This window comes from Pelodiscus sinensis, chromosome 20 (assembly GCF_049634645.1).
Source record: "Pelodiscus sinensis isolate JC-2024 chromosome 20, ASM4963464v1, whole genome shotgun sequence".
In the NCBI taxonomy this organism is placed as follows: Eukaryota; Metazoa; Chordata; order Testudines; family Trionychidae; genus Pelodiscus; species Pelodiscus sinensis.
Genome location: NC_134730.1, coordinates 21,459,272 through 21,480,994, shown reverse-complemented (window position 1 = coordinate 21,480,994; position 21,723 = coordinate 21,459,272). Strand labels below are relative to the sequence as shown.

Sequence of the window (21,723 nt, the reverse complement as noted above, 5' to 3'; positions counted from 1 at the left end):
AGCACTCTCTCCTTCCCCCTTTAGCCATTATTCATCCTTCCATACATCTCTTCTTGTCTCTCTATTCACTGTCAGGAAGGACAACTGTGCAAAGCCAGTTCACAACAATACATCTCTGGCAAACACCAGCAACCGATACAGTAAATGGATTTTAAACATAGCAGTCTGCCTAAAGTACAGCATTGCATATGATGAATACATAGAAAATACTCAGAAGTGAAACTCTCAATCATCCCATCAAGTGAATATGTCTACAGTACAAGTAATTACATAGTCCCCATAAAATAACTGCTTTCAAACTCTATCAAGGATTGGGGAAAATTAGAATTCAAGATTAGAGTCAGAGCACCACAGATGGGACCTACAGATGGTACAATTTATTTCCCAAGTCTATGGTAATAAAGCTTGATTCCATGCACAATGAAGTCAATGGAAATATTCTGATTATCTTGGGTTTTGGGTCAGGTGCATAAAAAAGGGGAAAGGAACTTAAGTACACATGGTTAATTCCTCTGTAAGACTTCAATTCAATAACTCACTAAAATACATATTTAAAGTATGAGCTTTACTATACATGTGCTTCAGTGCTTTTCTGAACAGGGATGAATTTAAGCATGTTATTAAAGTCAAGCACGTGCTTTTTGCTAAATCAGGGCCTAGCTGCAGAGAAAACGTTTTTTCTTGCCTCTGAGAAGCAAAGCAAAATTGCCATTTTCTTCTTAGTGATCAGAGGGATCCTCTTAACCCCATCCCTATGCAGTTCATTAGTCAGCTGCCATGCTCCAGAGAAGAGGTGGCTGTATTACAGTGGGATTGTACATACATTAGAAACTAGAGCAATAATTTGACTAGGACTATTTTATGACATTAAAAAAGCAATTTTGATATTCCTTTTGGAACATTCTATAATACAGAGAGCTGATAACATGTTGTTATAAATTAAAATAAATAAATATATAAATCAGCATACCATGCCTACAGTCTTCATCTGCTTGCCCATAGTTTTTCTGGAAAGAAAGAGAGTTTAAAAAATATTATTCCAAGGTAAATGACTTCCTGTTCCAATAAACAGCTTCCTCGGAAACATCAAATAACCCATTTTCTCTTCTACATTCTACATTTTCAAGGTAGAAAATGTGATATAGTTGAAGGTACATTAGTTCAAGTTGAAGTTCAGACGTGGATCTAATACATTCACCTTCAGAATGTTGACTTTTCCAAAATGAATGTTTTAAGAGAAAAAGTATCTTTGTGTTTGTGTGAAGCCACAACAAACAGAGAAAAATATAAAGCTATAATTTCCCATGTTTGCTTAAAATTATTATTGTTGCCTGTGCATTGTACAGTTTACATAATTTTGCACTGATACAATGTGGTCAGAACCTACAGGATATAAATTGTACTTGGAAAATCACAATCTGTATGTGTTCAGTAGAGACTTGCTAGAGATACAGATACTGCAGATACTGTATATTCCCTAAAGATTCTATTTAGATGGGCATCCTTAACTCTGACACTTCCTAACTTTTGAGTGCTTGACTTTACAACCTTAATTAATATTATTTTAACATAGCTTGTATGTCATTTAATATATATAATTTAATACATTATTAGTGAATATTTCTGCTGCTAAAATAAGCTTCACAAAATATAAAATATGCTCCCATTGTTTCTTTAGTCAATTATTTATTCAAAGTCAAACAACATGGTTCCAATTTAGAGATGTGAAATGGTTAACTGGTTAAACGGTGGGGCTGGATTAGCTCCTGCCCTGCAGCAGGCTTAGGGGGGGCCACAGACACGGGCTGCAGCCCCTGCATGAGGCAGCGGAGCTGCTCCAACCTGCCTACCCCCCCCCCTTTTAATTGGTCAACCAGTTAAACATCATGTTTAACCGGTTAACCAATTAAATGAGATTTTACATCCCTAGTCCCAACTCTGAAAGCTATAAATTGAACGTTTCTAGCCCAGCACCCTCAGGACCTTACCAATGCTGAACTAGAGAATTTCCTGGACCATGGAAGGTCAATATTGTCTAACAGCATTGCCAAAATTTCCACTTACTGGGCTCTTAGAAGACATTTAGTGGTAAATTAGAACTAAATAACAGCACAGAACACTGAAAGCCAGGACTGGTCACTGGCATGTGGTTCAATTTCTAGATCTATTACTTCTAGTTACAACAAGCAGGACTTGTGGGTCAATCCTACTCACTCCCTCCCACTGATTATCTTTTCTACACCTATATTTATACTCAACTTGGTTGAGGGGAAGAATGTAAGGGAGCCTGGACAACCCCATCCTGACCAGAATAATAATGTCTGCATTGTCCGGCCCTGCTTTGACCACACTCACAATGGCTGTCTTGCCCAAATTGCGGATTTCTAACAAAGCAAACCCAGGCCTGATTCAAGTCTGGTGCATTTACACGCGTAGGACAGGCCGGGGGTGGGGGAACTTTGAAAGTCAGGAGTGCTTTAAACAATCCTGCATATGGAGTATGGTATAGTGACACCATGCCAAGAACACTGGGAGAAATTTGGTACTAGTACATAATGTTTCTGATAAGCAAAAATCACAGATACAACCATAGAACTGTCAATCAAATATATAGCTTTTGGCAACAGCCTGAATAGCGGGATGTATCCCAAATATAGACATAACAGGTATCTTACACAATATGCAGTTTATTGGTAGATATTATTAGAACTACCAAGTCTTGCTTTGCTTTAAAATGGACTTAGTAAGAAGAATCGATGGGAAGGAGGGAGCAGGATTGACCAACAGGTCCTGCTCATTGTAACCAGAAGTAATAGACTCTTCACACCGGCGGCCCCAGTGCATGGCACCCCGACAGGTGGGAATCAAAGGGACCATGACCTCCTTCCCAGTACTGTAGGTAGCATACAGGAGAAGTGTAAATAAACTAGGCTTAAATATTGTATTATAATAATCTTCTGTTAATTGCTTCTGTATTGCTTTGTGCTGTATTAATTGCTTTAGAATATATAGGATTTAAGGTTTAAATTGTGTAGTACTTGTTTTTAAGGCTTGTAAAATTTAAACAACTATATTAACTGCTTAGAGCCTGCAATAAATAAGTAAGTCGTTAAGTCTCTCTGGAGTGTCCTGGTTTCCCTTGGATCTAAAAATTGAACCACATGCCAGTCACTGTAAACAAACTTTATGGGATTCTGGAAAACTTGGCCACACCTATGATAAGCGGACATTTGGCTAACCAAAATCATGCCAGACCACAGATGTTGCTGGACCTGAGAGTGCCAGACTAGAGAGGTTCAAACTGTACTACGCACACAGAAATAGACCACCCCTCCCCCCCACCCAGCCAAACTGGAGCCTTCTATCTGTTTTTTAAAGAAGAGGTTTTATGTCCAAGCATCATGACAATGATAATAAGGTTCTGATTTTTAGTTAAACCTTGAAAAATAAAAGCACTTGATTCTTCTTCCCAGGTCATCTGATACTATGAAAGAGTTGCACTCACAAGTTGTAAAAAAGAAGCAATTCTATAGAGAAGACTCTCAATTTTGATGCGGTCAATTTCAGCCTGGCATGCATCCAGAAAGTGAGCTGGGGGGTACTGGCTGAGGGAAAGGAGCGCCTCCGTGCAGTGCTTCACAGCCACTTCATAATCCTGCTGTTTAAGTGATTCACATGCTTGTTCACATGACTTCTCTGGTCTTCTGTCTGCCATGACTCAGGGACAGAAATCCTAAAAAGGGGGCAAGGGGATGATAACATGTTGATTAGCTTTACACTGGTGATCAGATCATGGAATGCCTCCTTTTTTGCACTTTCAAGGCACCATAATCTCACTGATATACCAAGCTCCCCTCATTGCTTCCTAACTCACCCACTGCAGCTCCCTAAAATCTTCCTAATTCTTTCTTCAGACTGATCCTTTTTGCACTTAGATTTGGCCATGATTCATCAAAGCACAGAAACACACGTCTAACTTTAAGCTTGCGAGTAACCCCACTGGTTTCAAATTAGGCATGTGCCTAAGAACCTGACTGAATAATTACCAAATGCATGCTCTGTGCCTTCTTTATTGACACCCCCATTCTTTGAGAATAACTTCCTTTCTAGCCACCAAGTGTCCTTTCTCTCAACCTTCAATTCTCTCCTCCAAGCCACCCTTTCTCCAAGAGCACTTTTTCTCTTAAAGTTGGGCATGTGGTCTCAGACAAGGGGGTGAGAGTAAATCAATTAGAATATTAAGTGGCTTTTTATACTGATGTCAGCCAGAGCCCATATGTCTCCCAAGCAGGTCAGGTACCATTACGTTTGCTGCCATCCTGATTTTCTGAACCTTTTGAGGATGTCTTTTTAAAGGTGTATTCTTTTAGACAAGGAAGTGCAATGATGAAGGACAGGGTCTAGAGCTAAATGCCACTGAAATTCACTTTCAATGATTTAAGGACATTTTTTGTTTACATCCAAATTGGTCAGTATTATCTGCCAAAAATATACGTTGTCAGCAAGGCACAAAACTTTTCAGAAACTTCCTCCTACAATATCATCCCTCCCCTAACCAAACATTTAAATATATTTTACAAATTCAGGACAGCTATTCAGTTTAAAATTGACTTGTCAAGAATTTGTTTTGATAGTTAAAGCAGGGAATGTTGCTGCTTCTCATTTTCTTTTTAGCAAGCAGCTCACCTTTGGCAAATTTTCTTACAATAAATTATTTCATTGTTATGAGAGTAGGTATAGATTATATAGATATAAAATCAGGTTTTGTGATTGTCTAAAATAATGTCCAGCTCAAGGACATTTAAAAAATTCACTGTTAGAAATCCCCATTATGCTGGATCTTTCTAGGTCTTTATCAACCAAAGGTGCATAAATTTAAATAGGTCTAAAGCTCAAATAGATAAGAGCATGCCTTTCCCATTTAAGTAATCCAATGTGCCTATCCATCCATTACCACATGCTATTTCTTTGCCAATGTTTAAGCAGTACAACTGTAAACAAGAAATGTTCAACGCATTTTATAGCAGCATGGTGTAATCCTCTATTTGTCTTGTATCACTCTTAATTTAATTTTCAGAATCTCAAGGCAAATGAATGTACAATGTTTAAAGATTTCTCAGAACAATTATGACTGAACCCATCTTGTTTTGATATGTTAAAGATGGCTGTGTATGTTAAAGATGGCCTAAGTAATACATGTCACAAAATGAAGAAAGGTCATTTTGTTTTTTCTGCCTTTGTACCGCAGAAAGACTATAACTTCTGACTTAACAATGATTTTGAAAAATTCTACTTTCACTCATCCACCTACAGTTTTAACTTTTGCTGATGTTTTAAAATATTGTTCATGGTTTCATTATCATTGTCATGGTAAGGACAAGCAGTAGATTTTGTACACTTAAGCACATGAATAACCTTATTCACCTAAGTCCACTGTTGTCAAAGTTACTCAGATGTTTGCAGGATTGAGCCTTCAACAAGTTTCCATTTTCATTAATCTTTTGCAAGCCTGATTTACAGTTTTATCTAAGTCAGTAACTATGGATAAAAAAATCATTTGAACCTTATTTAAAACTTACAAGTAATTGCACATATGCAAGTATCCAAGACTGCTTACACTGACACATTATTCCTTCTGTGTAACAGGACACTTATGTCACATGCTACTGTTTCCTGATTCAATGACTTCCAAACTCAAACTTTCAAGACAGCTACATGATTTCCAGCATGGGATTCCTATGCTCATCAGTGTTCAGAAAGGAAGAAATCTCAGCCCCATAAAATCAATAGGAGTTTTGCCATGTATCTTCACTAAGGCCAATATTTCCACCCAAATGTTTTCTTTCACAAATATTCTTAAAAGCCAAATTTTGCAAATGTTCACAAAAATCAAAGAACATTTACAAGTTTTGTTCAGATGAAAATTTACAAGTGCTTTTCTATAGTCCACACCCAGTTCTCAAGTGTCCATAATGTAGATGGAATGAACATTGGATCCACATTTGATCAGTTGATTCCACCAGTAATAACTAGCTGGCTTGCAAAATATGTATAGACTGACACATTTAACCAGCATTGCTTAGGTCCTTAAAGAAGGTCTCAGGGCAAGGGACTGGAGGTGTGTGTGGATGTGGAAGGAAGAGGGGAGGCAAAGACACTCCCCTGAGATTTGTACCAGGGCTCTTTGCTCTTCCCGTTCCTGTCCCTGTCAGGGATCAAGAGCAAAGTGCACAGCGCGTCTGCCCCTGTACTCCCCAGCAAGAGTGAGGAATGCAGCAAACTGTGCACTTTCCCCTCTCCCCCTGATGAAGGGGAACAGCCAGCAATGTTCCAGTATGAATTTGGGAGAGGGAGCTTCAGCACCCCCATCTCCCTCCCTAAAGGGTGCCTGGGGGTGGAAGGCTTCACAGCCCCTCCATTAAAATAATTGAGAAGTACAGCCTATGACCAGAATTCTTGGAGTGCCGCCCCCCCGACAAAAATTTTTGCCCATCCGTATACAAGAGGTTTCAGAGGAATTAATTCACGGCTGGACAGTTGGTCCAACAACAAACCAAAAGTAAATGGAGGAGTAGGAGACAGAAAAACTGAACAAGTATATAGCCATTAGTATTAGAAATTCAGTACCACTACACATCACAGCTTAATGATGTAATTTATGGAGCCAAAGTTATGCTAAAGCAGACAAGCTGACAGCTAACCAACTAAGGCAAACAGATCCAGGTACTTTCTCTATCCACCTGTTAAAAATCCAGCCAGAAAGATCACTTTCTACCTAGTCAACCAATAGAGGATGGCGCCCAACACCTGCTAAATTTCAATGACGCAAAGATCAGGACCAAGATCTTGCTTTCCACTTGTACATTTACAAAGTAGGCAATTCAGTAAATATTTGTATATTTTAACGATCATCAATCTCTCGTGTCAAAGATTGATGATACAGCAGTGATATCCAACCAACTGCAGGTGATTACAAATTGAAAATGTGCTCCCTGAGCCACAGCCTGAAATTTTTAAACTGAGAAGTTTTGAATCAGACCCATCATTAGGCAGAGGAAACGAGGCGGGGGGACGACCTTCCCAACTATCCTTCCCAACTGCCTTCCACTCCCCCGTCTCAACAGCTCTGCTCTAAGCCACAAGCACAATGAGTAGCTTCTGTCCCCTTCCTTTAGCAACTCAGCAGCACACCCCAACAGATGGCCTGCTGCATTGCAGGAAAAGGAAGAGCGGGAGAACGTAGCTCCATAGCTCTGCCTGCTCATTGGGCTGCTTCTCTGCCAAGCTGTCAGAACCACAGGCAGAGCAGATTAGAGCTTGAGTGTTTCTGCCTGAGCTTAGGGAAATAGTTAAAGAATCAGTTGTGTCTCCTTGCCCTTTATGAAATAATTTGTTTGGCCCTCAGGCCTAGAAGGCTGGACACCACGGTGGCAGAGCTGTCTATGGGGCACAGTATTTAAAGACATTATCTTACCAAATATAGGTAAAGAATCAAGTAAAGATGGCTTCTTGGGAAGTATTTTAAAGAAGCAACAAAAGTCCAATAGGGGATTCACCAAATGAAATTAATGGGTAGCAGGTTTAAAACTAATAAAAGAAAGTTCTTCTTCACACAGCGTGTAGTCAACCTGTGGAACTCCTTGCCAGAGGAGGCTGTGAAGGCTAGGACTATAATAGAGTTTAAAGAGAAGCTGGATAAATTCATGGAGGTTAGGTCTATAAAAGGCTATTAACCAGGGGATGAAATGGTGTCCTTGGCCTCTGTTTGTCAGAGGCTGGAGAGGGATGGCAGGAGACAAATCGCTTGATCATTGTCTTCGGTCCACCCTCTCTGGGGCACCTGGTGCTGGCCACTGTCGGCAAACAGGATACTGGGCTAGATGGACCTTTGGTCTGACCCAGTACGGCAGTTCTTATGTTCTTATTCTTTTATTATGATTATTACTAGATTTCACTTACGGTATCTAGTTATTAGATCTAGCTGAGTGGCTGATTAACATGAAAGTTGTTCTTCTTGTCTACCTCTTAAATAGGGTGTGAATCATAGCTGTACAATGAATTAAACACAAAAAAATATATGTTTAAAATAATTTAAGAGAGAAAAAATAAGCTGTCAACAGAATGGAAATTCAGGTTTAAGACCAGAACACTACCAACAGAGAGGGGTTGGAACTAGTGATGTGAATGATTAATCTGTAGAGAGGCCTGCCACAGGCAGAGGGTGCTCCAGCTTAACTGAAACAGCCCCCACCCAGAGTTGGCCTGGCCCAGTGCCCCATAGGCAGCACTCCAGCCCTACCAGAGCAGTCCCCATCTACAGCAGACCTGGCCTGGCTGGAGCAGCATGCCAAAGGCAGGATGTCTAGAATGGCCAGAGCAGCCCTCTTCCACATCATGTATGGCTGGGCACACCATAGAAAGGGCACTTACAGCCCAGCCAGAACAGCCTCTACCTGTGGCAGGCCTGGCCCCCCACACCTGCCCTAGAGCCTAGTTTTGCTAGCATAAGGACTGCAGGATTTGGTCATGAAATTGCCATGAGCAGAAATCAATAATAGTATTGATCCTCATGCTCATCATACAACCTATGTAATTATATAAAACTCTATACAACCGTGTAGTCTTTACAAATCAGAGGTTTCAAAACTGTGAGTAATAATTCAAATTAAAAGACATTTGATACTAAGACAAATTTGGGAGAAAGCATATAGAATAGTAAACATACATTACTTAACCATGTGTTTAGCACTACATGGTAGATTCCAAGAACTCCAATTAAGAGAGGGACCTTATACAATTTATTATCATTGGTGAAAATGGGATATGAACTACTCACAGCAGAAAGACTTATCTGCTAAGGGGCTTGTGGTAAATTTTTCTTTGGGAGAAGGATGGAAGGTGGATAGCAAGTAAGGACATGGCTATGAAAATTTTCTAGGTTTTTTTTTTCCAAATTACTAATGGATGTGGTACAGGCAGTCCCCGACTTACGCGGATCCGACTTATGTCGGCTCCGCACTTACGAACGGGGCTTTTCTCGCCCCGGAGCTCACGGGCGGCGGGTCTGCAGGGAGACGGGGAGCAAAGCCTTTGAGCACGCCCGCAGCGGGACAGCCCGGGCGCGCTTGGGCTGTCCCGCTGCGGGCGTGTTCCGCGGCTTTGCTCCTGTCCCCCTGGTCTGCTGGGGGGGGGGGTTGCAGCTAGTGCCCCCCCCCCCCGACCAGGCTTTTCTTGCCTACCCCTGGTGTAGAGCAGCTGGGAGCTGCCAGGTTGGTCCCGCAGCGCCGCTCCACCAACCCGGCAGCACCCCAGCTGCTCTGCCCCAGGCGTCCTGATTCAGCCGCTGCTGGTCAGTTTCAGCAGCGGCTGAATCAGGACGCCTGGGGCAGAGCAGCTGGGGTGCTGCTGGGTTGCTCCAGTAGCGCCGAGGATCCGCGCTACTGGAGCAACCCAGCAGCACCCCAGCTGCTCTGCCCCAGGTGTCCCCAAGTCAGACGCTGCTGAAACTGACCAGCGGCTGACTACAGGAAGCCGGAGTCAGAGTTGCTCTGCCCCAGGCTTCCTGGAATCAGCCGCTGATCAGTTTCAGCAGCAGCTGACTTGGGGACGCCTGGGTTTCTTAAGTTGAATCTGTATGTAAGTCAGAACTGGCATCCAGATTCAGCCGCGGTTGAAACGGATCAGTTTCAGCAGCGGCTGACACCAGTTCCGACTTACATACAGATTCAACTTAAGAACAAACCTACAGTCCCTATCTTGTACGTAACCCGGGGACTGCCTGTATTTAGGGTTTTGTTTTTTTTCATTTACATTTGCACCCCGAGCTCTGGCTGGGTGCATATTATAAGATGAAATAAATGAAAGAGACGAGTATATTTCATGGTAAAAATAAATGCTAAATACAAACAACCTGTTAACTACCATCTCACTGTGTCTGTGATTGTATCAATATTTTACAGTCAAAAAACAATGACTCATCAGTGTTTAACTGTCAACACTTAGCACAGATCCTACATAAGTAAAAAAAAATGTTATTTTACTAAAATAAGGAATAATATACTAACCAACAGCTATATCAGCTTACACTGTAACTAAATATATATCTATAGCTATATCTGTAGATATAGATATTGATATAGATAGAGATATCTATAAAAGTTTAAGTCTTTTAAGTTTCTACCAACCCAATTTTTCACAACTCTGGATACGACTTTACGATTGTAACTCCAAGTTGCCATTCAAGTCCTTTAGATTAGTCAAAATATTGTTACTTATTTATTTTTCTCATCTACAATGATAATAGAAACTTACACCATTGCCTATATTTTTAAGAAAACAAATAAGTTGAAGTGGAAAAGAGTGTTGTCCAGCTAAGAAATGCAAAACGAGACTGCACATCACAAGAAAAGAAAGCAAATCTCTTTGAAGGCAAAGAACTCTACTTTCCTGTTGCACTTCTCATTCAGCCTGATAGTTGTACCATGAACAATCATATATTCACCAACGAATATTTACTAACATGAGAGTATATAATGACATAAATGCAAAAGAATTATGAACAATTTTGCAAAAAGAATACCACCTCCCAGAGGCACAGGTTGGAAGTAAAAGGGAGAAATCAAAGGTTGTTTCTGTTTTCCTTAAAAGCATAGGCGCACATATCTCTGGTATTCATACACTGGTCATAAGGTTACTGCAGTAATACTATTTATGTGATGCTCAGAAATGTATTATGCACTTCACAGAACACAACAAAGGCTAAATCCCTGCCCCAAACAGCTAACAATCTAACCAGTTTTCCACAAAGAGATAAATTCCTCCACTTATGTAGTGTAATTGCAGGCAAAATGTTCAAATGTTACATCTGAAATCAGTCTAGAGCAAGAAGAAAACATATGTCTAAGGGGTGACTATACTACAAAGACACTTTAGAACTTCACCTACACAGCCTGAGAGAAAGGTGATATGATTAGATCTTAAGAGAAAGAACATAAAGAAGTAAAGTGCTCCCAAAACACCACATCTTTTAACCTAAGGCCACTAAATAGTTCTACCGTCTTATCACCTAGAGATACAGCCAATAAAAGGGGCAAGTGATCAATCTTTATTCAGGTGTATAGTCTCAGTCACATGAACTGAATACGGGCTGTGGGACTAGGACCCAGCTTCAGAATGGATGCAAAACCTCCACAAATCAACTATAATAAAAATGGGATGGTATTTTACATTATGGAAAGACCTCTCTCAACACCTGCAACCTTTCAACAGACATTACGCATGTAAGTGATAAGACTTTATAACATGGGGAAATGGATTTCAATACAACTGACCCCTTTCGTTTTTACTTTGGAATTAGTGGGAGAGAAAGGACATTCTGAACTGACACTATATGTGGAGAAAATGGATAAGAAAAAGAAGAAAGATCATTTCAAGACTTTTCAATTAACTTCAGCTAGTGGCCCCCTAGGATTATAATCCCTTATTTAAATTGCATGTGTTATCTTCTTGCAACCTCTACCCAATTTACACTGACAACTCCTAGTCAAGGGATTTGTCAAACTGATTTAGCCATGTCACATCAGCAGACTTTCACAAAGTATCTGTGGAGCAAATCTAGACCTTTGGCTTAGAATCTGAACGTTACTTTACACCCTGTATAGATCTAACTGCCTCATCCATCACAAATACATCACTAATTTCTTGATCTATAGCCTTTGTAGTGATCCATTTGTTCAAGACTGTCCATGAAGTGTTACAAATTCTTGATGAAACTAAACATAGGCTATCCAAGTCATAGCAAAGGAACATTTACCTAGTACAGCCACCGAATTCTAAACCATTACTTATTGGTAATTACAATTTAAAGATTCCTTCTGTATACACAGCAAGAATATAAAGGGCACCTTCATGAGTGTGTGATAGATAGAGAATGTATATAATATATATTACAAATAAGGCACTATGTTAAAAGATACATTATTTTGGATGCAGAGTCCAAGCAATCAAAAGTTAGGAAATGCCAGAACTGCTGGTGTAATTCTAATTACAGTTTAATGACATGATCACATATTACTTCTTCCACAGGACCCCTACTTCATTCATTGCACATAATGAATAGGACTCGTTCACTCAGTATCAATTCAATATTGTCTTTTCTCATCATTGTTCAATGTGTGGCCCTATGCTTTATTTACTGCATGTTATTCAAATCCTGAAGTAAAAAATAATTTCCTCAGGGGTTATTCTATGATGTTTAATACCTCCACAAGAGGAAGTGATGTTATATTCATAGTTTAGAAATGGGAACGTGGCACAGAGAAATTAAGTCAAATTCTTGATTAAACTAAACAGTAGACCAGGGCTACTCAACACGCAGCCCACGGGCTACATGCGGCCCGAGGCCCATTTGTTTGCAGCCCGCAATGCAGTTTGGGTTTACATGGGGCTCAACACGTGGCCCGCAGGTGGGAACTTTTGAACATGGTCTCCACTGGGAGCACGGTCCACAACAGCGAGGCATCTCCCAGGCAGGGTAAGCATTTAAAGACATAAGCAAACGAGCTGGCTGGAACAGATATGTACAGGGTGTTAGCATTTCTAGTCCCCAGGGAGGAGGTGCTGGGAGCACCAGGGCATTGTGGGAAGTGCTGGCTGCTTAGCCTTGTGGGCAGAACCTGAGAGGTGCTGACTAGCTCACACTGGCCAAGTTTGGGTCCAGCACCACGGCTTAATCTTTGTTTTCATGCCCATCAGTGTGAAAGAAGCTATTTGCATTTATATTTGCATGTACAGGCAGTCCCCGAGTTACACGGATCCGACTTATGTCGGATCCGTACTTACGAACGGGGCTTTTCTCGCCCCGGAGGACGTGGGAGGCGGGACCGCCCAGACGCGCCGCGGTTCCGCCGCCCGTGTCCTCCGGGGCGAGAAAAGCGGCTCCGCGTCTCCCTGGTCTGCTGGGAGGGAGGTCTGAATCAGGACGCCTGGGGGCAGAGCAGCTGGGGTGCTGCTGGGTTGCTCCAGTAGCACCGAGGAGCGGCACTACTGGACCAACCCAGCAGCACCTCAGCTGCTCTGCCCCAGGCGTCTCCAAGTCAGACGCTGCTGAAACTGACCAGTGGCTGACTACAGGAAGCCGGAGGCAGAGTTGCTCTGCCCCGGGCTTCCTGGAATCAGCCGCTGATCAGTTTCAGCAGCAGCTGACTTGGGGACACCTGGGGTAGAGCAGCTGGGGTGCTGCCGGGTTGGTGCGGCGCTGCGGGGACCTACCTGGCAGCGCCCCAGCTGCTCTGTTCCAGGTGTCCAGATTCAGCCGCTGTTGAAACTGATCAGTGGCTGATTCCAGGAAGCCCGGGGCAGAGAAACTCTGCCTCGGGCTTCCTGTAGTCAGCCGCTGGTCAGTTTCAGCAGCGGTTGAATCTGGACGCCAGTTCTGACTTACGTACAAATTCAACTTAAGAACAAACCTACAGTCCCTATCTTGTATGTAACCCAGGGACTGCCTGTATATGCAACCATACTTAAGCTGCAGCCCTCAGCCTATGCTGAGTATCATTGTGACTCCCGGAGCTTCCAAAGTTGAGTAGCCCTGCTGTAGGCTCTCCAAGTCATAGCAAAGTAACATTTATATGGTATAGCCATTGAATTCTAAGCCATTCTTAATTGGTAGTTACAAGTTAAAGATTCCTTCTTTACACACAGCATTTCTGGGTGCCCAATTTGACAGAGTCTGAACCTGACTTCACAGAGTAGTTAGAATAATATCACACTTCATATATTCAAGAATAGCTCCCATTGACCTCAGTTGCAGTTGTGAGTGCTAGGCTCTTTTGTAAATCAGACCCTATGGTCCCAAATCAGGCACCCAGAAAATGAGGCACATACTATTAGTGACCACCCGTGAAAAGTTAGATTAAGTTATGTGCCTGGCATCACAAGTACTCTGTGGCAGAGGCAAGGATAGAATCTAATTCTCCAGGACAGCATTCAACTGCTTTACTCATGAGGCCACCCTTTCTCATCCTGCTATCTTCTATTTCATTCATTACACACCTTCCAACTTCCGCAACAAATGAGGCAATGGTCCTATAAACAATAGCCTCCTTCTGTATACAACCCTGATTCATCCCCACAACAGGTCCAGGCTGTGTACTGTATGAGGCGGGGTCCTCTGGAAAAAAATGTGCAATAATGTAATTAAAGACTCTATCATAATAATGTGAACAAAGGAGCTGAATTAAGGTTGCTCGCATAACCTTAACTGACACGTTTCCTAATTTCTGAATGGATGACTGTAACCTTAAATAATGTTTTTAACAGGTTTTTTCGTGTTTTAACATTGTATTTTTAAAGAGTAAACGAAAGTCCATCATGGAGCATCACTCTGAAGTACGGTTGCATCATATCAGCAAGTATAGTTGGAACGTTTAGTTCCATCACATAAACCTCTGCCACTTGAGCTAACAGGGAAACTGATAGCAGCAGTAGGTCGTCATCCTTTCTGTAGAGCAGCATGAGAGGATGGGGCACTATGCCAGTGTGTTTCACAGCCATCTGCTGACCCCAGAGGAATGGTGAGACTCAGGGATCTTGGGTTCTATTCCAGGAGATAAGGGGATTGTGCTCTAATGGACATAGAGTCTTCTGCCCTAAATGTGGCCCATCCACTCTCCCCCCTGTTCCAGTCCTATTTCTCTCCCAACTTGCCAGGCTCTGCATCCTGAGGCTATTCACCATGCCTAGCCAGTCTCAGTCTTCACTCCTGGGGAGGAGGCTTTGCTGCCACACTGAAACCGCCTCCCTGGGGCTTCGCTACGGGTTCTGTGGCCCGCTCTGTGGCAGCAGGCTAGTAGCTCCTGCTGGCTCCACTCCATGGAGCCAGCTGCTGGGCATAGTTTAACCAATAACATTAACCGATAAGCATCTGGATCTCAGATACAATCCAATATCTGTCCCCTACATTTTCAAAGTGGCACATGTGGTTTTTCATGTCACTAATACCAGTTGTAGAAACAGAGCAAGGCTTCCAAGCATACCTTTTTAGGTGTAGGTGCCTATGGAGACTGTTTTAAGATACATTACAGATTCAAAGTCAACAGATACACCATAAACATATCTCATAATACTTTGATTACACTTAGCACTTTACCTTTAGAAAGCATTTAGTCTTAAGTGACTTGCCCAAGACCACACAGCATCATGCCACAATTAGGCCAGGTATACACTAAAAAGTTAGGTTGAGCCAGCCATCCCTAATCCTATCGACATACCCCCCTCACCCCACCCGCTGCCTCTATATCAGAGGCAGCAAGGGGAGAGGAGAAGCAGGAGCCGGAACGCATGGGGAGCTGGCTTTAAGCCAGATCGCCACACAAGGAGCTGGCTCCCACAGAGGCAGAACCATGGCAGGGACAGGAAGCAGCAATGCAGGGGGTAGGAGGGCAGGTGGGAGCCAATACACATGGGAAGTAGCTTTCAAGCCAGCTCCCTGTGCAAATTGGCTCCCACAGAGCTGTCTGCTCCCCCCCACCCCCGGCACTGGCTCCCAGCAGCCCCCCACCCCTGTGTGTAAACATGTGACCATTACGATTTCCAGCAGTTACACATTTACACAAATACCCAATAGTTAAGATCCCTACTATATATTTTTTACAACACGTCTGTCTGTGAGTCCGATTGTTCAAGAACACCTCCTAAACAGTAAGGCTATGTCTAGACTGGCATGATTTTCCACAAATGCTTTTAACGGAAAAGTTTTCCGTTAAAAGCATTCGCGGAAAGGAGTGGAAAAGTGTCCGTGCCATTTTCCATTTTGTGGAAAAGTGTCTGTGCCAATCTAGACGCGGTTTTGCGCAAGAAAGCCCCGATCGCCATTTTCGCAATCAGGGCTTTTTTGCACAAAACAATACCGTGTTGTCTACACTGGCCCTCTTGCGCAAAAGCACAAGAGGGCTTTTGCCTGAACGGGAGCAGCATAGCATTTACTCAAGAAGCACTGATTTCAGACAGTAGGAAGTCAGTGTTCTTGCAGAAATTCAAGCGGCCAGTGTAGACAGCTGGCAAGTCTAGACACAGCCTAAGGGTTTGTCTACACTAGCCCCCTAGTTCGAACTAGGGAGGCTAAAGTAGGCATTTGAATTTGCAAATGAAGCCCAGGATTTACATATCCCGGGCTTTATTTGCATGTTCCCGTCCGGTCGCCATTTTTAAATGCCACTAGTCCAGACTAACTGCCCGCAGCTACACGCGGCAGTTAAACGGTATTTTAACTAAGTCCTTAGTTCGAATTACCTGTTACTCCTCCTGGAATGAGGTGTAACAGGTAATTCGAACTAAGGGCTTAGTTCGAACTACCGTTTAACTGCCGCGTGTAGCTGCGGGCAGTTAGTCCGGACTAGTGGCATTTAAAAATGGCGACCGGACGGGAACATGCAAATAAAGCCCGGGATATTTAACACTGCACACAACAGCACTACAGGTCACAGAAACACTCTAAATGTTTTTTTTTTTTCCAAAAAAGATTATACCTTCAATTGTGTGGGGCATTTGCTCTTTCAAAATTCACAGCAGGGATTAACCACTGCAGTTAAAAATCACCAGTATCATTATAAATCTGAACCATATTAACCCTATTAGGTCTTGATGAGGCTTTTATAGCCATTCTCCTACTTCCTATAAATCACTGCTTTAGTAAAAACAAAAACCCCAAATGCATGAATAAACATTGTACACCAGAAGGGGGGACTGTTCTTCAGAACTCGCCTATAAATGAAGCTAAGGTGGGGCCTCCACATCTTTCCTTCAAACAGTAATTCCTAGGAGAAACACTCCAAGCACCAGGCTAATGTAAGTCTTGCCATGTAAGTTTCTCCAAGAGTGTTTACTCTATTTATTCACTTTTAAAATTAACACAAACACAGGATTTTCCTTCAACCTTGAATTAAAAACCCCAAACTCTAAAAATAAACTTATACAAACTTTCTTTTAAAGTTCAGGAAAATTTCTTTCATTTCCTTCCTACTTCTAGCCTGGAAAAGGCTACCAACACTGAAGTCACTCACTTATTCAGAAACATGTTGGCTGTCCTTCAGCATTTCATCATCCTACAGGCAAGTGCTATAGGAGTTAGGGGTGTTTCATTTTGTTTAATCAACTAATCGACTAGTTGATGGATTTTCCATCATCTAAGTCAATTGGTTGGTAAGCGGAGGAGCCACAGTGGGGTTAGCTCCTGGCCCAGGGAGTTAACCCCGCCACAGCTCTGCCTTTTAAATGTATTAAGAGCGGGTAGGCTCTTAATACATTTAAAAGGCTGAAGTGCAAACCAGCCTTAAATGTAAAAAAGCTGGAGTGCAGCAGGGGTACCCAGCATGAGAAATCAGCTGTCCTTACTCGTGCTGGGTTCCCATCGCTACACTTGGTTTTTTTAAATGTATTGAGAGCTGGCAGGTTCTTAATATATTTTAAAAGCAGAGGTGCAGCATCTGGGACTGGGCACCAGCTGGGAATCAGCCAATCCCTGGCTTGCACCCAGTTCCTGCTACTCCCCTGCCCCTGCGGAGATGGTGCTGGGAGGAACTGGCTTTTAAGCCAGCTCCTCCCAGCACCAGTTCCCCCTCTTCCTTCCCTCCTTTGTGCCTCTCATAGGCCTGCTCCCCCCCGAACCCTCTCTCCCCCGCTGCCTCTCATAGTCAACTAGTTGCTTACATCCCTAGTAGGAGTTGGCCAAAGTGCCCCAATCCTATAAAGACAAACATCTATAACAGGGGTGAGGAACCCTTTTAGGGACCACTGAAAAATCAGTCAGGGGGTGCACACAAGTAAGAATCCAAAAAAAACCCCAAAAACAAACAAAAAACTTCACTGACGTGGCCCCTGACTGAGAAGGAAAAAGACATCCCCCACATTCCCCTTGCACACTAAAGCCTAGGGGAGCTTGTAGATCTTGTATGCTCTTGCCCCCCAGTGAGGCATCAGGAGGCTAGAGCACCAGCATGAACTTCGGGTGCCAGACCCAAGCAAGCTGGGTGCTGCATCTGGCCACTGGGCCTTAGGATCCACACCCCAATCTATAACCAAAACAGCACCTCCAAAAATATGCCCACAGTGTGTCCTAGGAGGCCACTTCAGTATAGACTGAGAAGTACAGTAACTGAATCGCCAATCTCCCAAGTGACTCCAGGCTTTTCCTTGGAGGTCTCCTCTCTGAGCAATAAGAAATACAAGCAAAATGTTATTTCTTGGATGTTATCTCGTGACTTTCTAAGAATAGCTGGGAATCCCACTAGTTAGTGAGGAATTTAGATGAACTCCTGGGAGGGAGCATTCCAAGTGTGGAACAGAAGTATATTGCCTTTTTTTTAAAAGGCACTCTAGAAAAAAATTAAATAAGAATGCAAAAATTAAAATACTGCATGAATAAATACTTACTTGTGCACCTTCTCAGTCACTATATGGTGCCAAAACAACTCTACTTTTTATTGTGAGGGCCTCTATATTTTTGTACGCTAAGATACATTTTGTTTTGTTTTGTTTTCTAAACTAACATGTACTTTGCTAGCAAATTAAGTGTATATCGAACAACTAGCAGATGTACCCGTCATTGCTCAGGTCCTTTAACTCAAGTAATCTGTGAGTCTCTTTGGAAAATAAATGAAAAATGTACATGCTTTATTTAAATTACTGTATTTTTTAAAAATTAAGAAAAGAGTCTGGAGTGATGATTTGGGGGGGTAAGGAGAGGCAGGAGGTGGGTGGCATAGGGCAGACAGTTGGGACGTAATAGAGGGGCTAAAGTTAGGAAGCGGGGGCCTTAGGGCAGGGAGAAGGAAGTGGGGGTGCAGAAGTTAAGGCAAGTAGGAGAAGGACTCATGGCAGGGGATGCAGGGCAGAGGGCTGGGAGGTAGAGGGGAACTTACCAGGACCACCCATAGCAGTAAGAATGGCGCTGCTCCAGTGGCAGCTCCTCCCAGGGGGCCAAGGCAGTGTTCCCTGGCCAGCAGCTCCTCCGAAGGGGTTGGGACTGCACTCCCCAGAGGGTGGCTCCTCCCGCGAAGGGAGAATCCAGTCTGTGTAATTCTCGGGTGGGAGTTAGGGCTCTGCAGTGGGACTTTTTCCTGTTGGCCCCCCAAAGTGGAGATGCTGCAGTAATTCAAACTAAGGTACTTTGGCTCCACCTACTCTAGACACGTAACTGAAGTTGCATATGTTAGTTTGGCATTGCCCCCAATTGTAGACCTAGCCTCACTCACTGATGACAAGACCATCTTGGAACAAGCCAGATGTTGCCACTGAGGCAGTGGCTCCAATTTTTCACTTAACTCCTATAACTCAAAAACATATAAATTCACATCTTCTGCCCGGCTATTCTTCTTATTCCTCCAATTTACTCAGTAGAGCTCTTAGAAGCATTACTCCTCCTATTGATTAAATGAGGGTAGATCGTGAGATGCAGTCCCCAGCCAATATATAACCCACAGCTTACAAAACATTCACCTTTATCTGGCCATTCTTGACACCAAAGGTATTTCCTGAGCTCATGCAACAGAAACAAACCAGGCAGAGGATTGTAATAGTATCTTGAACATAAAAGACAGGAGATATTGGAAAAAATAATCTCAACTATACATACAATATGATGGGGACTAATTTAGCTACAACTACTCAAGAGAGAGATCTTGGAGTCATTGTTGATAGTTCTCTGAAAACATCTACTCAATGTGCAACGGCCATCAAAAAGCAAACAGACTGTTAGGAATCATTAAAAAAGGGATAGAGAATAAGACAGAGAATATCTTATTGCCTCTATATATAACCATGGTACACCCAGATCTTGAATACTGCATACAGTTGTGGTTGCCTCATCTCAAAAAAGATATAGTGGCTTTGGAAAAGGTTCAGAAAAGGGCCACAGAAATGATTCGGGGTTTGGAATGGGTCCCATATGAAGAGAGATTAAAAAGACTTGGACTTTTCATCTTAGAAAAAAAGAGGAGACTAAGAGGGGATATGATAGAGATCTATGAAATCATGACTGGTGTGGAAAAAGTGAGTAAGAAAAAGTTATTTACTTATGTAAGAACTAGCAGTCACCAAATGAAATTAATAGGCAGCAGGTTTAAAACAAACAAAAGGAAGTTTTTCTTCACTCAGCACATAGTCAACCTATGTAACTCCTTGCCAGAGGATGTTGTGAAGACTAGGACTTTTATCAGGGTTCAAAAAAAGAGCTAGACAGATTCGTGGAAGTTAGGTCCATCAATTGTTATTAGCCAGGATGGGTAAGAATGGTGTTCCTAGCCTCTGTTTGTCTGGAAATGGATGACAGGAGAGGGATCACATGATGATTACCTGTTGTGTTCCCTCCCTCTGGGGCATCTGGTATTGGCCACTGTCAGCAGACAGGATATTGGGCTAGATGGACCTTTGGTCTGACCCAGTATGGCCGTTTTTATGTTCTTCTGGGACTGGACTTGATGACCTCTCGAAGTCGCTATGATAATAACACTGCAACCACTCTTTCTAATGACTCAGCAGCAGTGCTACCATAGAAGGGCTATTCCTTCTTGGATAAGTAAGAAAGTGGACTATTAATGCCAACTCTCCTTTCTGCTAATGTATGGGATTACTTTTACTCTGATTTGACTAGGGATGTTAAAATTAGATTAATCAACTAATTGAATAATCGGTGGAATTTCCATCAACTATTTGATTAGTCAATAAGGATGCCTCCGCTTTGAAATGTAGCAGGAGCCCACTGGGCTGTTGCTACATTTCAAAGGCAGAAGTGCTGCGCGGCGTTCCACATATGAAATGTACAAGAGCCCCAGTGTGTCGACTGACAAATTCCACACACACCACACTAGTCCAAAATTTCCTTATAAATTGAATGGGACAATGGCAATAGATGAGGACTTTCAGTTGTGGAATGGAGCATCTCAGATTTGCGAAGTGGCCTTCATGAAAAACTAAGCGTCTTGGGCTTGCTGTTGCTTTTGCCTCCAGTCTGGCTTTCGCATCATGAATCTGCGATCTGACTGTTTGGACGTAAAGGGGGAAAAGATGAGATATAAAACTGCGAGTTGCTGTAGATGGCATTGTGACTGCTCACAGAAGCCTTGAGCATGCCACAGAGAAACATGTAGCCAAGGCATTATATCCACTGTAGCTAAGTCAGGCATTCTAACTTACCATTGCAGTGGAAAGGCAACAGGAAGACAAACTCTGATTTAAGTAATTACGCTCTCCATGCTTAAATTTCCTGTGCTGGTTCAACTAGGAGTGGATACTGTGTTCTTTACCACCTTTCCTAAGTTAGCATGCAATTTTCAGTGTCTCACTCCAGAAAGGAGTACACTTCCGTAGTGGAACTAATTATCCCTATATAGTTGAGATCTCACTTTGTAAAGCCTTTATGTGGGGAAAGGAGGAAAAATACAATATAAAAGATTATTTTTTTGCAAAGGCATTTACATTACATATCACTACTGCCATAACAAAGTCACCAAATGCCAGTCTTGTGTATCTACACAGCAATCTGACTTGGCAAAAAACTAACATCGCTGTCTATAGGAGGTTTTCTTTTGCCAAAAAGATTAGGAAAAAGGCTCAGATGCTGAACAAAGTCTACTGGCCGCAACAGGTGGAGAGAGAAAAGCCCAGCCTGTTTTCTGGTTAAAATTTCCAGTGAAATTCTCATAAGCACTGTCTGTGATTTATTAAAAA

At 42.6% G+C, this 21,723-nt stretch overlaps 1 protein-coding gene across 3 annotated transcripts in view; it reads right to left on the bottom strand.

The window, feature by feature from the left end:
* The window catches only part of HELZ (helicase with zinc finger), a 172,381-nt gene that overhangs the window by 146,248 nt on the left and 4,410 nt on the right, over positions 1 to 21,723 (bottom strand). For 2 of the 3 annotated variants that reach the window (XM_006110581.4, XM_006110582.4), the window contains exons 2-3: positions 3,506 to 3,733; positions 971 to 1,007 (exon numbers count right to left, since the gene is read on the bottom strand). In XM_006110581.4, coding sequence (XP_006110643.2) covers positions 971 to 1,007; positions 3,506 to 3,715 — 247 coding nt within the window. In that variant the 5' untranslated portion in view covers positions 3,716 to 3,733. The remainder of the gene's footprint in view (positions 1 to 970; positions 1,008 to 3,505; positions 3,734 to 21,723) is intronic. The other variant, XM_006110583.4, reaches the window with a different exon arrangement.